The sequence below is a fragment of the Neltuma alba genome, unplaced genomic scaffold (assembly GCF_004799145.2).
Source record: "Neltuma alba isolate B1F8T4 unplaced genomic scaffold, ASM479914v2 tig00012505_pilon, whole genome shotgun sequence".
In the NCBI taxonomy this organism is placed as follows: domain Eukaryota; kingdom Viridiplantae; phylum Streptophyta; class Magnoliopsida; order Fabales; family Fabaceae; genus Neltuma; species Neltuma alba.
In genome coordinates, this window is record NW_021636973.1 from 841433 (window position 1) to 858662 (window position 17230).

At 34.7% G+C, this 17230-nt stretch overlaps 2 protein-coding genes across 2 annotated transcripts; both read right to left on the reverse strand.

The window, feature by feature from the left end:
- Positions 1-409: 409 nt before the first annotated feature.
- Positions 410-5627, reverse strand: LOC114727704 (phospholipase A2-alpha). The gene is made up of 4 exons (XM_028914411.1): positions 5405-5627; positions 5250-5292; positions 5012-5137; positions 410-827 (listed from the first exon to the last, which is right to left on the reverse strand). The coding sequence occupies exons 1-4, from the start codon at positions 5519-5521 to the stop codon at positions 652-654; spliced, it is 462 nt and encodes a 153-aa protein (XP_028770244.1). The 5' UTR covers positions 5522-5627; the 3' UTR covers positions 410-651.
- Positions 5628-14515: 8888 nt separating this feature from the next.
- On the reverse strand, positions 14516-14980 carry LOC114727664 (uncharacterized). The gene has a single exon (XM_028914353.1). The coding sequence runs from the start codon at positions 14978-14980 to the stop codon at positions 14516-14518; it is 465 nt and encodes a 154-aa protein (XP_028770186.1).
- Positions 14981-17230: the final 2250 nt, after the last annotated feature.

Sequence of the window (17230 nt, forward strand, 5' to 3'; positions counted from 1 at the left end):
AATAGATTTGTTCATGAATAGATGTAGAGATTATTTCAAAGGGAAATAGTAGTCTAGTTTTAGTCTGAAATTTTTCTGACCCCCAGATGTGAACAATTTGTACAAGGATTGTGATTGAGCCACTAGTTGATCATACCTCATCCCTCACCCCGCTATACCATTGATGCTTAAACGCCAAGTTGTCTGTGATCTCTGTTGAAATTCATACGTGATGTTTTACAATAGTGGTTTAGTTTAGAGAAATTATCTAGCATCGTTTTCAAACATAAATGATACTAACTGTTTCAGTTTCTTAAAAGGGGTTGTGTGACTCGTACCATGTATCATATGGATTTAAATGCAATGAAATCTAAAGGGGCTATTTCAGTTAAAAATAAGAAGTGGTTAGATTGAGAGTTTACATTTATAGAACAAGTATTTTACAGAAATTAAGTCATTAAACCAAAGAAAAGTATATACGTATTTGTTTTTATCAGAAGATAATGAGAAAGCTGGAAGAAACTTGGGAACCAAAGTAATGAATAAAGCATTGATCGGAGTTTGCATACTTTTGGAGAAAAACAAAAAATGATTAGAAGAATAAGAAAGTTGCTTCCTATTTCTTCTCAATGTAAGTGAAATATGAAAATGATCAGAAAGAAGAAAGGATGATCAAGGCTTGTGGAGAACCCTTCCGGCCACCAGAGCAGCTTCCATGACAAGCTTGATAACTCGAATAACATCATCAACATCACATTTGTTTCCTTTGAATGTAGCACCTCCATTATTTCTGAAACTCTCCATACAATTTATGAATGTTTGGCTGCACTGTTGGCTCAAGTAGTCATCTGCACACCACACAACATATCCTTTTTCATGAAGTTTTAAGGTTCTTTCAAATGTTCTCTTTGTTCCCGAACTAGAAAACTAATTTACATATTCTAAGAAAACTAATTATGACCTTCGGTCTTGTTTATAAGATCTCGTTTGTAGTCTACAAATGAGATCTTATAATTAAGACTAGAGGGAGTATATCAATTATTTATCAAAAAATGTGTGATAGTTTCTTTAATGTATTCTCATTAATAATTTGTAATAAAAGCTACTACCTCTAATCTTAAATACAAGAGCTAGTAGTTTTAATAGTAGGTTTCATGGTGATTGTATGTGTTAAATAGTTTTCATTTTAAAGTATATGATTAACAATGGTATTTTAGGAAAGATAACACTCATTTATTATAAATAACGAACTTAACTAATTTTCTTAATATTTACAAATTAGTTATCTAACTCTTATATTAAAGATCGGAGGTAGTATATAAAAACCTATATAATTAATAGGGATGGTTTAAGGAAAACACTATAAATTTGAAAGATTAATTGGACTAAAATCTTATATTTAGAGTCAAAACAAACCTCCCAAATAACTCATATTTACGGACTGACGTGAGCATTTGTTCACAGTAGTCAAATTATGTAAAAAATACCAGGTATCATTTAAGTTTTATTTCTGCAATAAAAAGGATGGTGACTGGGGAGGAATTTTAATATTTCCTCATTTGATTTGATCAGTACAAGAGGAATGGATGAACTTCCAGTCTCATCCTTATTTGGTTTTCAAGGGATAGGGAAAGAAAAAAGTAACATTAACTATTATGAGTTATGACCCCATTAAACTCAACTTCACTATCTATCTAAACCTAAATGCAAAAGATTTGAAATTTTGCTATATTTCAGTGGGTTTGATTGGAAACAAGTAATATAATTTCCTTTAATCATATAGCATGTCACCACCATGTCTGTTGTTCGGACAAGTAAAAGAAAGATCTGTTAATTCAGCAGCTATAAAATCATAATGAAACATGCGTTTTTTTTTAATTAAATAATGAAACAAGTTTTTACAGATGTCAGATGTAACAAATTTTCTGACCTTTATCATTATGCTTTCCAAGTTATAAAGATCAAATCAGATTTTTCTTCTTTAAAAAAACAAAAAATTCCTTCTCCCTTTACCCATGTTCCCCTAAATGTGGATAAGTAATGGCGAATGATATGACAACGGGCAAGTTGCTTTAGTGACAATGCAAGTTATCTTGTTGAAACCTTAAATTTGAGCTTGACATGAATATATTTGTGTGCATGTATGCATTTAAATTGTGTAAAATGAAAAAAATGACAAACGGATATGAGAAAAATTGGGCGTGGCGGTTAGGACGGATATCAAGATCAAGAATATTAAGCCCAAAAATAGTTGAATACATTCTGGTCCCAGGAAGTACATCGTGCACAAGTCAAAACAAACAAAGAGATTGGGCGACATTAGGAATACTCATGTTCCCTCTCTACATATTTTTTTCAAGCCAAGTACCCTCTCCTCTATTAAGCCACGGGAATAAAATCTATTCCCTCACCTCTTCGGCAATCAGCTTCCCCAAACTATGGTTGGAGGCCCATAAATGCTTTTGGACTGATTGCCAAACACCCCCAGGGTTTACAAAAAATGGGAGTGTTTGGCAATCAGCTTCCCCAAACCATGGTTTGGGGCCTAAAAGTACTTTTGGACTGATTGCCAAACACCTCCTATATGTTGAGAAAAGTGCCTAATTAGAATCTGACCTAGCTTGAATCAAGACTAGACAAAAACAACAAACATTAGGTAACTAAGAAAAAATGTGCACCTAAAATAAATATGAAAATTACATGGGAGGTGCGGCAATAGGCCAAAATCTAGTCAACGTGGTTGATAATGATTTGTTACCTTACCTGCTCAATGCTCATGTTAATATTATAAACAAGGTACTAGATATCAGACTGTTGTTGAAAACATCGACATAATGGTTCAAGAGTCAATAGTACTGAAGCCGAGTTAACTCGATCATTATTAAAATTGTATAATTTATTAAAATATAAAAAAAATCATATATAATGATAAAAATAATAATATTTAAATAAAGAAGGCATTAATCCATAAGTAAATGAAATACATGCACAAACCATATATGATCCAATGAAACAGTTATCAAAGCATAAATATTACTCACTGCTTTTCTTTTAATCCAAAATGATATTATTTCATGATCAGTAAGGAGAAAAATCCAACCCAATTGATCCGTTCAAAACTTTTGACTAAACTAGCCAAAAGACTAGTTTTATTGGTTAATCAGTCTGACCAATCGATCAGGGTTGGAATTTAATATTATGATTATAAGCCAATAAATGGAGGGTTAAAATTATTTCCAGAGGTAATTAGTGACTTTCATGAATTCATCGTTTTTTTTTTTTAATCTCCCTGAACTTTTTCATACGGAGTAAACTAGCTTAGGAGGGGTTACTTTTTTTAATTTCCATACTCTAAAGAAGACGGAAAATTAGTTTTTCGCTTTCAAAGCATATATTCTTGGTGCCACAGAAAATGATTTTTTTTTCAAAAAAAAAATAATTCCTCGGATATTTTCCTTGTGCAATGATCACGTCGGGTTAAATCATATCGATTTACGACTGACTTTATTTTTTTTTTTTGATCAGATACGACTGACTTTATTAAACAAAAGGCTATTATATATGATCGAAGAATTTAATTGGAAAAATATAATTTTTTGAGACAATCAAAATTCAAAACAAGAGTACGTAATAGACTAAATCGCTATATTACTCGCATTTCCATTCATTTCTAGAGATGAATGAATCACAATGTCCTACGATCCACCCACCATCCCTAGTTTCCTTTCAATTCAAGAATTATTATTGAAAAAGATTGGTTGGCTTGATTAGGACTCATCACCAATCCCACTAACTCAAGTGTCCTCTTTTACTTTCTAGATTAGTTTTAATTATCATATTCTCCTGCCAGATTGATCCTTTTGATCCATGTTATAAGACACGTTTAATCACCTCATCAGAATCAATGAGATGTGGTTAGATAATTAATTTTGTTTTAAAATGGAATAAATTTCTAATTTTACCAGTGTAAAAAAAACCAGACCGGACCGGCCGGTTCAACTGGTGAACCGGTCAGTGGTCCGGTCTGGTTCATAAGTTAAACCGGGGACCGGTTCAAACCGGATTGAACCGGTTTAAATAAATATATTGGTATTTATTCTATTTTTTCTTATTTAACTCCTAATATCTCAATTATTATAGATTTAAATGAATTTTAATGATGAGTTTGGTATCAATAACTATTAATTTTAGTTATTGAAAAATTATAAAGATCAAAATTCTCAATATTGTTGTACTTTATTATTATTACAATCAAATTCTTATTGTATTTCTTTATATTTTGTTATTAGTAATTATTAGTATTGTTATATTTTGTCATTTTTAATTAAATTATATTATTTTAATATGACCGATTTGATCCCGAGTTGACCTCGATCTGACCCATTAACCCTTGAACCACTACCTCAACCGGTTTAGTGTCCGATCCAGTTTTTTGTTCCTTGAATTTTACCTATATTTAAATAGAAAATTTACATATTTCTATTATATTTGCTCTTATAACCAATGACTTTAAATAAAGGTAATATTGGAATAACTTAATTATCATATATCTCCTCTGGAAAGTATCTAAATGAGGACAAGAGAGGGTATCCAATAGCATTGGTTTCCAGGAACAGTTTAATTTCTCAACACGTGAGATAACTAAACTTTAAACCACTTTCGCTGTGTTGTCGGTGGATTTTCAGTCCAATATAATTATCTCTTTCATCTATTTTGATTATGGTTTTACGATTATCGTGGCACTAATCATCTACTGTTCTAACTGACATGAATTGAATGATGCAATACCATAACAGTCACAACATCAAAACAGACGCATTAATTTCTTTTAGTTGAACTACGAGGTTGTTTCAGATTCAATTCAATTGATGACGGTACTACCAAATCCAAACCGCTAGAAAGGGGATGCCTACAATTAATCCCCCTCTCACGTCGATAATCTGGTCGGATCCGATAAACTCACTGAGCTATCAGAATCTGGAAATTAACCATAATGAAAAGACTTTCAAGAAATGGTCGAGATGATACGTACTGTTTTTGGCTTGAACACATTGATCGTGCTTCATACAACAAGCATCAAGGCCATCGCAAGGAGCCTCCCCTGGACACCCACTGTACAGAAGTCCGCAGTACTTTCCATATCTCAATAATGGAGGCACTATTATCATTCAGAGATATCGTGATTAAAATCAATATAAGCGTAATAATTAAACATCGAAAAAGAAAAAGGAAAAAAGAAAGAGGAAATCGGTAAGAGCAAGTGAATGTACCTGAACAGAAGCTGGATTCACATGTTTTGCTGCACTCCTTGCTCTGCATATGAATCAAAAAGCAAAGAAAATAATCAGAAGAGAACGAAGAATCGATTTCCGTGGGCCGAAACTGAATGTGATTGTGTGTGGATGAACAGATTTAAGAAGCGAACCACAGAGACAGCGATTCCGGTGGTTTCAACTCCAATGTTAAGGGCAAAAAGGGGGACGGAGAAGAAGTTGAGCAAAAATGTGAGAGAAAACACGAGAGATTTCATGGATGTGAGCATTTTTGCCAGGTTGAATTTTAAATTTGAGAAGCTTGGTTTTGCTTAAAGCTCTGATTTATATGAGAAAATGAAAGGGACCGCAGATTGTGGTGAGAACTATTCAGAGTCACACAAAAAACTTGCCCAGATAGCTCAGAAGTCAGTACACAGAATTTAGGCTGTTTTTGTTTTGTAGTGACTCGTGATTCCTGCTATTATTCATCATTATTTTATACATAAAAAAATTTCCTAATGCATCATTAGCTTATAACTTTTATCAGATCACATGTTCTTATATAATTATCTACTCCCTCGAGTTAAATTTAGAAGGCAGTGGAGATGTTTCTAGGCAGTGGAGATGCTTCTTGTGATTTTATATACAAGCTCTCAATTTATTTTAAGATAAAATAGAACCAGAGATATTATTTTTAAGTCACCAACACCTTAATCCTATTTATGTGAATACTTTGATTAGTAAAAGAGGTAGCTAACTAGTTTGTAAATATTAAAAAAATTAGTTAAATTAGTTACTTGTAATAAATGAATGTTATTATTTTTAAAACATCACTGTTAATCATGTACCACTCTGTTTTTTATTATAAGTCACTTGTACCTTAAAAGTTTGTTTCAAAATATAAGTCACTTATAGTATAATTAATGATCTTTTTCCAATTTTACCCCTATTAATTTAATAAAAAATGAATTAATATCTCTCTCAATTTTTCATTTCTTATGCAATCTATCCCCTCCCCCCTCTCTCTTAACTTTTAATAAGAGTAAATATGAAAAAAAAATTGGTTAATTTAATATATTTCTTGATTTACGGGTTTGGGATACAAGTGACTTATAATAAGAAACAGAGTAGTATATTTGAATAATCTCTTGATATAAATTTCTTAACATGTACAATTACCATAGAGATTACTTGAAAGTAAAATAGATAAATATTGAGACAAAATAAATTAAAGCCTCTTATGATCAAATTGAATACCTAAACAGTCTTCATATTAAAAATAGAAGGTAATTTTTTTGGTGTTTTTAACACTTTAATTTTATTTATAATACATTGAGTATTATAAACATAAATAAGATTAGAGTATTCGATATAATTAAAAAAAATATTAAATTGTGCTAGATGCATCAAGAAAATAACATCACCATAATTGATGTGTCATAAATAAGATGAAAATGTTAGACGCTAGTATTTTGTCATTTGTTTTATCTCCTAAATTTATTTATTTTTTTGGGGGAGAATCAACATGATATTTTTTAACAAATAAGTGAATAACTGACTTGATTATTTTTTTAAAAAAAACCTGTAATTAGTTATATAATTCATACACTTAGCATTGAAAGAGGATAATTCATACATTTTCCATGCTAGAGCAAATGGGCGTAGGAGGAAAAATAAAATTGAGGCTACCCAACAAGACAACGGAGAGTGGACGGATGATACTGACAGAATAAAACAACTTGCTATGGATTATTTTGTAGAGTTATTCAGGGATGATGGACTCCATGTTGATATCCGAGAATGCAACGTCTTGTACACGCAAATGGAGAACACGCAGTTGGAGAGCTTAAGTAGAAGCATTTGCAGTGGAGAAATTAAAATGGCCCTTGATGCTATGGGTGCTCTAAAATCCCAGGACCAGATGGGTTAAATGCTCTCTTCTTTCAGAGTCAATGGGACTTGGTAGGTGATTCCGTAATTAGAATGGTCAAACATGCTTTCAATGACCCCACTCTTATTGAAAGCATTAATCACACTTTTATTGTTCTCATACCTAAGAAGGATCATCTAGAGACAATAAGGGATTTCAGGCCTATCAGCTTATGTAACGTCATTTACAAGATTATTACCATGGTTGTGGTAAATAGATTGAAAGGTTGCCTCCCCAGCATAATCTCACCCAATCAATGTAGCTTTGTCCCTGGTCGTACAAGCTCAGATAACATTATGGTGGCACAGGATTCGTTCATTCAATGCGTAACATGAAAGGCAAGTGTGGTTACATGGCCATCAAAATAGATCTAGAGAAAGCTTATAACTGCATGAAGTGGGATTTTGCAATGAAGTGCATTGAAGAAATGGGAATGCCGGAGTCAATTCAAAAAGTTATTCACGCTTGCATTTCCTCTCCTACAATGCAAATTCTTTGGGAAGGGGAACAAGCAAACAATTTTAAGCCTTCACAAGGCTTCAGGCAGGGAGACCCGCTCTCACGTTACCTTTTCGTCTTGTGTATGGAAAAGTTGGCCCATATCATCCAGAACGAGATCAATACGTGAAAATGGAAACCTATCAGACTAGGTAAGAATGGTCCTCCAATTTCTCATTTGTTTTTTTGCTGATGATTTGTTAATTTTTGCAGAAGCTAGTCTTGAACAGGTGGAAGTAATTAGGCATTGCTTGAATATGTTTTGTGAAGAATTGAGCCAAAGAATCAATCAAGGAAAGACAAAAATTTTCTTCTCTCAAAATATCAACCATAACAGAGCTGCTCAGCTTAGCAAAGAAATTGGGTTTTGTTAGACAGCAGATCTGGGAAGATATTTGGGAGTCCCTTTGCAACATGATCAAGTCTCTAACGGAACTTACCAGTATATCGTTGATAAGATCTCACGTCGACTAAGCAGTTGGAAAACAAATAGCCTGTCCTTTGCAGGTTGTGATACTCTTGTTAAAGCTGTCATAAATGCAATGCCTAATCATGCGATGCAGACGGCTTATATTCCAGATAATACTTGCAACAGGATAGAGAAAAAAGCAAGAGATTTTCTTTGGGGGTCATCTGATGAAAAAAGGAGGATGCATTTGGTGTATTGGGACCGCGTCTGTAATGAGAAACAGGTTGGAGGACTGGGCATGAGACATATCAAACAACAGAATAAAGTATGATGAAGCTGGGTTGGGGACTTGTCACCAAGAGAGATTCCCTTTGGGTAAAGGTCATCCGACACAAATATGGGTGTGGGTCAGATCTCATACCCCATATTAATACAAAAAAACAGGGGTCTAATACTTGGAGAGGGATCAAAAATAACTGGGAGCATGTCAAAGTGGGGCTTCAAGAAGTCAAAGATAACCAGGGGAAGATCTATGCTAGATGGAAGTGGGAAAAAAGTGGTTGCTTCACAACCAAATCTGCATACAAAGCTCTAAATCGCCCGTGTGAGAAACCGACTACCAACTGGAACAATATCTGGAAATTAAAGGTTCCATAGCAATGTAGATCATTTGCGTGGTTGTTGTTTCATGAACGGATCACCACCAACCAACGAAAACTGAATAAAGGCCTTCACCCCAATGTTCTTTGTGATAGGTGCGACAATAAAGTGGAAACAGTAACCCATGCGTTGAGAGATTGTACGGTGGTTCAGAAAGTCTGGGAGAATATTATCAAACCTAAATATTTATCCCAGTTCTTCTCTAGTAATTTACAAGATTGGCTTCAGCTCAACATGAGAAAACACATAGGCAGGTTCAAAGGCGATTGGAGAGGACTTTTCTTCATCATGTGCTGGCTCTTATGGAGAGCAAGGAATGAGTTCACTTATTCAAATATCAGTATAGACCTGAGTGCTTTGACACCTAGAGCGTCAGCCATTGTGCAGAGTATGATGAACTCGATAACGAAGCTGAAAGGAGTAAATATGAACACGCCCCAGCAACAAGTCACTAAACCTATCTTCGAGCACACGCAGGCAGCTTTTGCCGTAATGGTTGATGGTGCGTTCTTGGCCTCCACTGGTAGGGCGGCTTGCGGGGGCATTATTGTTGATCACCAGAACATGAACATACGAGAAGGCTTTCTTCTGAATTTGGAAAGTGGCGACCATCTCACGGCAGAACTCTGGGGGTGCTTGATGGGGATGAAATGCACATGGGATATGGGCCTAAGAGATGTGATCTTACGCAGCAATTCCTCAGAAGCTGTACAAACCATTCTCGCCGAAGAAAACCAACTGCATGAGGACTGGGCTACTGTCAAAGAGATCCAGAATATGCTTCGATGGAATTGGAGTGTTAAGCTTCAAGTTATTCGAAGGGATGACAACTCAGAGGCGGACAAGCTAGCAAAGATAGTGTTGAATGGAGCTATGGGACTGCAAGTGCTCAGCAAGGAAGTGGTCACGAGTTTGTTGCAGACTAATAATGTAGTTTAATCGTTTTTCTTTTTCTTCCAGTGTATAAAAAAAAAAAAGCGCAGCAAGCATATTCAATGGACAGCTCATTGGACATAATGAGTAATTATTGATTATTGATATATCTAATGATGTATATACTCCCAAAAATGAGTAAGATGTGCTTTCGGATAATGTTGAAAAATTTCTAATGTTATCATCCATATTTCTTTTGTAAAATTGTTTATAATTGTTCCTTTAATCAATGTTTTCATCCTTCTTGTTCTCAACTACTTTCTCTGGTTCTAAATATAAGAAATAGCTGATTAATTTGAATAGATTAAAAATACATGTCGAATTTCCTCAAGCTATCACCTAATTTATAATTTGGTCGTTGTGTTTTATTAAGTATTAAACATACTTTTAAACTTTCAAATCCTTAAAAATTTAATTCACATGATCAATGCTTAGTATTGATGCCCTTATATCGTAACATCAATTTATGCAACCAAGATAATGTATGCATAGTGAGCACAAGCATAATTGACATTATTAATTTTATATTATATCGAGGTCTTAAGTATGAGGGTACAAGTTTGAACTTTCAGTAAAAGCACAGGGCGTATAAGTTGAGAACTTTTTTTTAAATTAATTTTATGCTTTATTAATGCCCGGATTTGTTTGTGACTCTTGTAAGACATATTGAAACAAATAATATATAAAACATATAATCCAGATAATACATAATGAATCTTCTTATAACAATACAGCAGAAGACTTTAGGATTAGAGTTACCTCTTGCCATAGCTATTGCTTAACTGATCTGGGATCCAAGAGAGAAGATAAGGACTGCAAAACAGATTTAGGGTCAAAAGAATTAATGATTCAGGTCTCTTTTGACTGGCAGAAAGGCACAGTAATGGCTTACAGGAGCAGTCATCACCAGTCAAGGAACCTCAAGGAGCAGATAGGGTTTTTCTTTCACTGAATGTATCGCTCTAAGAGTTTTATCCATCAAAATCTTAATTGTAAAAACTCACCATCAAAGTAAAAACATTATTGACTGAAAATCATAACCCTATTAGGCTTGGGCCTTTCCTTGACCACGAGCCACATTCAAGATATTTTATTAATTCCTAATTAAATACCTAAATAATTTATAATAATAATAATAATAAAATATCTCACATTCTCCCACTTGGCCCGTGTACTGTATGTCAATTGCCCTATCCCAGATAAGCTAAGGCTATACTGCAAGAATCATGGCGACAAATCCCCTTAAGTCGAGTATTGCCTTCCATGCATTACAAGCAGCACCCTTAATGGGTATACCTTCATGAATAAACTCAATGTTTATTCAATTCTTGTCTCATGCTTATCAATCTCAAAACACAAATGTATATACAATTACAATTACAGATGACAAACCATAAACTAATTTCATTGCTCATACCTCAGCTAATCAAATGAAGGACGAAGTCCCATGTGAGGCACATGCAAAACAAACTCATTTGGTTTCAATCCTTTCTTCAAAGGATCTGCTAGCATACTCTTTGTATGGATATGTTTAACCGAAATTTAGCCATCCATGACTCTTTCTCTCAAGCAAAGGAACTTCAATTTGATGAATTTACTTTGACTCTTTTTCCTTTTATTGTTGGATATGGCCACGGCAGTTGTGTTATCACAGTACATTCTAATCGGCCTAGAGACTGATTCCACAATCATAAGCCCCGCAATGAAATTCTTGATCCAGATTGCTTGTGAGCTTGCCTCAAAACATGCATTGTACTCAGCATTACCAGTGGAAGGAGCAGTTAGTGTTTGTTTGACACTTTTCCATGAAATAGCTCATTCTGCTAACAGGAAGATGTAACCAGTTATGGACTTGTGTGTGTCCATGCATCCTCCTAGATCGGAGTCTGAGTAACCAATCACTTCTAGATTCTCTGTCCTCTTATATGTAAGTATATAGTGTTTAGTACCCTGTAAATATCTAAACACTTTCTTTGCAGCTATCCAATGTGCCTCACCAGGATTACTTTGGTACCTTCCCAGCATGCCCACAGCAAAAGCTATATCAGGTCTCGTGCAGACCTGTGCATACATTAAGCTTCCTACTGCTGAGGCATGTGGGACCTTTTCCATTTCCCTTTTCTTAAGCTTGGTCTTGGGACATCGATCTATACTGAACTTATCCCCTTTTTCTAGAGGAGTCACGTTAGTAGAACAGTTCTTCATTCTAAATCGTTCAAGAGCTTTGTTTATATAGGCTTCTTAAAACAAGCCTAGAAGGCCTTAAGTTCTATCCCTATGGATCTTAATGCTAAAGACATAAGATGCCTCACCCATATCCTTCATATCAAAGTTCTTAAACAAGAACTGTTTTACCTCGTGCAATAGTCCCAAATCATTGGTTGCATGCAATATGTTATCGACATATAAAATAAAAAATATGATTTTGCTCCTACTAGCCTTGTGGTATATACACTCATCCATGATGTTCTCATCAAAACCAAATGATTTGATCACTTCATGAAACTTTAAATACCACTGTCGTGAAGCTTGCTTTAGACCATAGATCGATTTCTTTAACTTGCACACCATATGTTCTTTGTCTTTTGCAACAAATCCCTCAGGTTACTTCATGTAGACCTCTTCCTCAAGATCCCCAAGTCAAAATGTGCAACCAATGCCATGATGATGCGGAAAGAATCTTTCTTTGATACAAGAGAAAAGGTTTCTCTATAATTGATTCCTTCCACTTGTGTGAAACCCTTAGCAACCAACCTTGGTTTGTAGAGATCAATGTTACCTTGTGAGTCTCTTTTGGTTTTGTAACTCCACAAGCTCCCATACATGGTTCTTTGCCATTGAGTTCATTTCTTCTACCATGGCATCATGCCACAATTTGGAGTTTGCACTTTTCACAGCCTGAGTAAATGTCAAAGGATCATTTTCAATGCTAACATCACAGTCAATTTCCGCAGAGTACACAACATAGTCACTAGGTAATGCTAGTCTTCTTTCTCTAGTTGACCTTCTTAATTCAACTTCTTGAGTTGGTTCAGATTACTCATTAGGAACATTCCCTATCACATTTTGTGGTGGTTCAAATTGTGTGATAGGGTGATTAGCTTGCATATGTTCCTGATGTCCAGTATTATCAACTTGTGTTATGGGATCTACACTATGTTCTATGACAACTCTAACTGGATGAGAGTCATTGACCATTGAAGTTCCCTCACCATTCGTGTTAATGGTTTCTTTTATGTGATCATCTCTTATTTGATCACTCCCACTAAACACATCATTCTCAAGAAATTTAGCATTTCTAGATTCTACAAAATGTTTCGAAGGCGGAGGACAATAAAACTTATAACCCTTAGACTTTTTTGCATAGCCTACAAAGTAAGCTCTTATAGTCCTAAGGTCCAATTTCTTTTCTCGTGGGTTATACACTCTTACTTCTGCAGGATAGCCCCATACTTTCAAATGATTTAAACTGGGTTTCCAACCTTTTCAAATTTTAAAGGGAGTTTTAGGAACTATCTTTGTTGGAACCCCGTTTAATATGTATACGGCTGTCTTGAGTACTTTTTTCCATAATGAAATTGGAAGTTTAGAGCTACCTATCATGCTCCTAATCATATCCAGTAAGGTCCTATTTCTTCTTTCAGCTACACCATTCATATCTAGTGAGCCAGGCATGGTATGTTGAGCAACTATACCCTGCTCTCGAAGAAAGTCTACAAATGGACCAGGTGCTTATCCTTCATTTGTGTACCTATCATAGTATTCACCACCTCTATCAAACCTCACAATTTTAATTGGTTTCCTAATTTGTTTTTCTACTTTTGCTTTGTATTCCTTAAAGGCATCTAGTACCTCACATTTATTATAAAGCAAGTAGACATACATATGTCGCGAGTAATCATCAATAAAGGTAATAAAATACTTTTGACCGTGCACGGTTAAGTCAGGGCAGCAAATATCGGTATGTATAATCTCAAGCAATTCAGAACTTCTTTTAGCTCCCTTTTGTGACTTGTTGGTCTACTTTTCCTTTATGCAGTCCACACAAGAATCAAATTCCGAATTGTCTAAGGGTGGAAGAATTTCCTCCTTAGTTAACCTTTTGATTCTCTTAATAGAGATATGTCCCAATCTCCTATACCACAAGCTAATAGAATTCTAATTGATGATATTATGTTTAATACCACGTGAAATAGTAAAAAATTGAATGGGATCACGAATTATTTTAAATAAATCACCAATCATTGCAATGCTTGCGATCTTAACATGATGTCTGCTCAAAAACATAGAGCTCTTTTCAAGACATAAATCATAATCCAACAGGATTAATTTTGAAATGGAAATTAAGTTCCTCATGTAAGTCGAAATATAAAAAGTCTCAAAAAGTTCCACATGAGTATTATTCAAAAAAATACAATAAGTCCCAACCAACTCCACATGGTCTGGGTTCCTATTGCCTGATAGAACCCATTCCTCACTCGGACGTAGTGGCCTACTTGTTAAGAAGCCCTGCATGGTTGTGGAAATGTGGATCATGGAACCAGTATCAATCCACCAAGTGTCATCATTAACATTAATAGCATGAGATTCTACAGTAACATGAGAAGTAAAGATACCTTTACATTTAAGCCATGCTTTCCTTTTGGAGCACTCATTCTTCACGTGCCCCTTTTTCTTGCAGAAGAAGCATCTGGTATCCTTCTTATTTAAGGCAGTAACAGGAGGGATTCTTTTCTTCTTATTCTTCTTGTCATCCTTATTTCCCTTTCTATTGCCACCCTTATTGGAACTTTCTCCCATATGAGCTTCTTTAGATGCGCTCTTTCCACTCGTCAATAGCCTAGTTTCTTCTTACACACACATGGACAGTAGTTCATCTACTGACCATTTTTCCTTATGTGTGTTGTAAGACACCTTAAAGGTATCAAATTGTAGAGGAAGGGAGTTCAGGATTAATTGCACTAGAAATTGCTCAGTTGGTTCTATCTCGAAGGCTTTCAGTTGAGAGGATAGATCTCTCATTTTTATAATATGCTGCCTGATTCCACCAATACCTATGAGCTTCATAGCACATAGCTCTGACATGATGGTACCTCCTATCTGCTTGTCCGTCAGTTTAAACTGTTTATTGACAGCTTCCAGGTATTCTTTAGCAGTTTCGCATTTAGGGATTGCTCCCCGAATGCCCCTTGCAATCATCGTTTTAATGATCAGGAGAGCAACGCAATTGGTTTTCTCCCAATGTTCATAGTAGTCCTTATCAACTGAGTCATCAGCTGGTTTAGGAGTCCTGTCAGTCTCCAAGGCAAAGTCCATGTTATAGCAACCAAGCTGCAAGGCAATATCTTCCCTCTAATCAGGGTAATTAGTACCATCCAGTGTGATTTTGTTACTGGTATCAGTAATCAGGTTAGGGACAGAAAATGAAGTTGCAATATCAAAGAATCATCAAACTTACAAATCAGTTGAGACAATCACAATAACTGTGCCATGTATGTTTAAAAAACATTAATAAAGCATACAATTATAAATACATATCACTAAGTTCTACCTGTGGGTAAAGAAATTAACATAACATGTATTTATCTTATATTGATGGAACTATAACGCATTTATATTTCCTAATACCTGTGGGTTACTTAGAAAATACAAGGCAATTATATCCCACCCTAATTAAATATACATTTATAATTATCTACCTATGAGCAAAGATCAATTATGAATGCATATTTAATTACAATTGATATTTTATAAGTCCATTATGTGATCTATGTTGCATGCAACAGATAAAGGATGCTGTGGCTACTCCTTAAGAAAGCATGCTAAATAACAAATATCAAATGGGCATGTTTAATCCAACATATGCACAATATTAATGGAGAACACAAGCAATTAATTATCATATTAGATCCTCCCACTATCTTATGCATCCAAACAATTGTTTAAACATTAACCTTAGCATATTTCTACTTAAATAAACATTGCAAAATTTAAATAATTAAAATAATTTGCCTAAATTTATTATCCAAATATTTAGGAAAATAAACAATACAACAAACAATTTTGCAAATTTACACAAAATGTGAAATAGCTAAGATTAATTTTTATCTCTATTTAAACAATTTAAATATTTGCATAAAATAAATTACGTGTGAAAACCATTTTTTAAATAACTAAAATAGTTTTCAATTAATGGTTTATTCAACATAAACAAATTCTGAAAATTAAATTAAACCAAACAGAAGCTGAATCAAACAGAGCCCAAAACCAAATTCCAGAACAATAAAATCAACACTGTTTAGGCCCAAAACTGAAGCCCAAAAAGCAAACAGAGACCAAAAATTAATTTCTGTCCAAAAAATAAGCCTAAACAATTCTGTAACGTTACTATGCAAAAAAAGAAAATTTTGAATGAAACAGAGTGGCCCAAACAAAGGAGGCCCAGACCGAGAAAAGAGAGAAAAAAAGGTTGAAAAACTTGTAGAAACCCAATCTTTCTTGGCCCAGTTCAAAATTTTAAAAAAATGGCAGCCCCAAAAAAACCCGTTTGGCCCAAATTAAATAAAAATAATTAAATAAAAATTTTTTTTAAAAAAATCCCAGATCGTAGCCCAAAATGGTTCAGCCCATTAAACCTGAATTAGTGAAATGGTGCATTTCACTTAATAGGCAAAACGATGTCGTATCGGGTTAAAACAGAGACTCCCAAATCAGTCCAGATGATGTCGTTTCAGGTTTCAGTGGTTTTCCACATGGAGTCGAGTTAGGTTAACCTGACTCCTGACTCGCGTTGGACTCGGTTCGCATCCCTTGCATGGCTGCCAGATTTTGCCTTTTTTTTTTTTCCCGCGGCCTGGTCTATTTCCGGTGTTAAAGACGTTGTTTTCTAGCGTTTTAGGCAGCGGTTTTGGCAGTACAATGCCGAAAAACATGAAAGCAACTAATTCAAACATATTTCAATGGAAAAAGATAGCCAAAATGCAGATCAATTCAGACTCAAAAGAAGAAAGGAAAAACCATAGTGATTTCGGGTCCCAGACATTAACGGAGTTGGTGACGGCGATCATTGGAGGAACAATTGTTCATCTCCTCATGTCCCATTCACTGAAAATACGCAAATATTAAAAACAATAACCAATACAGTTTGAAAATAGATTACGGTTTAGTTATCTCTAATCTGGCTTATGGAACCGATAAAAAACACAACGGTAAATTCCATATAAAGTCATATCATCCCAAATAAAAACAAAACGTGTTAAATTAAATAAAATTAGGCAGAGTATAACGTAACCTGGCTTTGATGCCACGTGTAAGATAGATTCAAACAAATAATATGTAAAACATATAATCCAGATAATACATAATGAATCTTCTTATAACAATAGCGGAAGACTTTAGGATTAGAGTTACCTCTCGCCATAGCTATTGCTTAACTGATATGGGATCCAAGATAGAAGATAAGGACTGCAAAACAGATTTGGGGTCCGAAGAATTAATGATTCATGTCTCTTCTGACTAGTAGAAAGGCACAGTGATGGCAATCGGGAACAGCCGTCACTAGTCAGG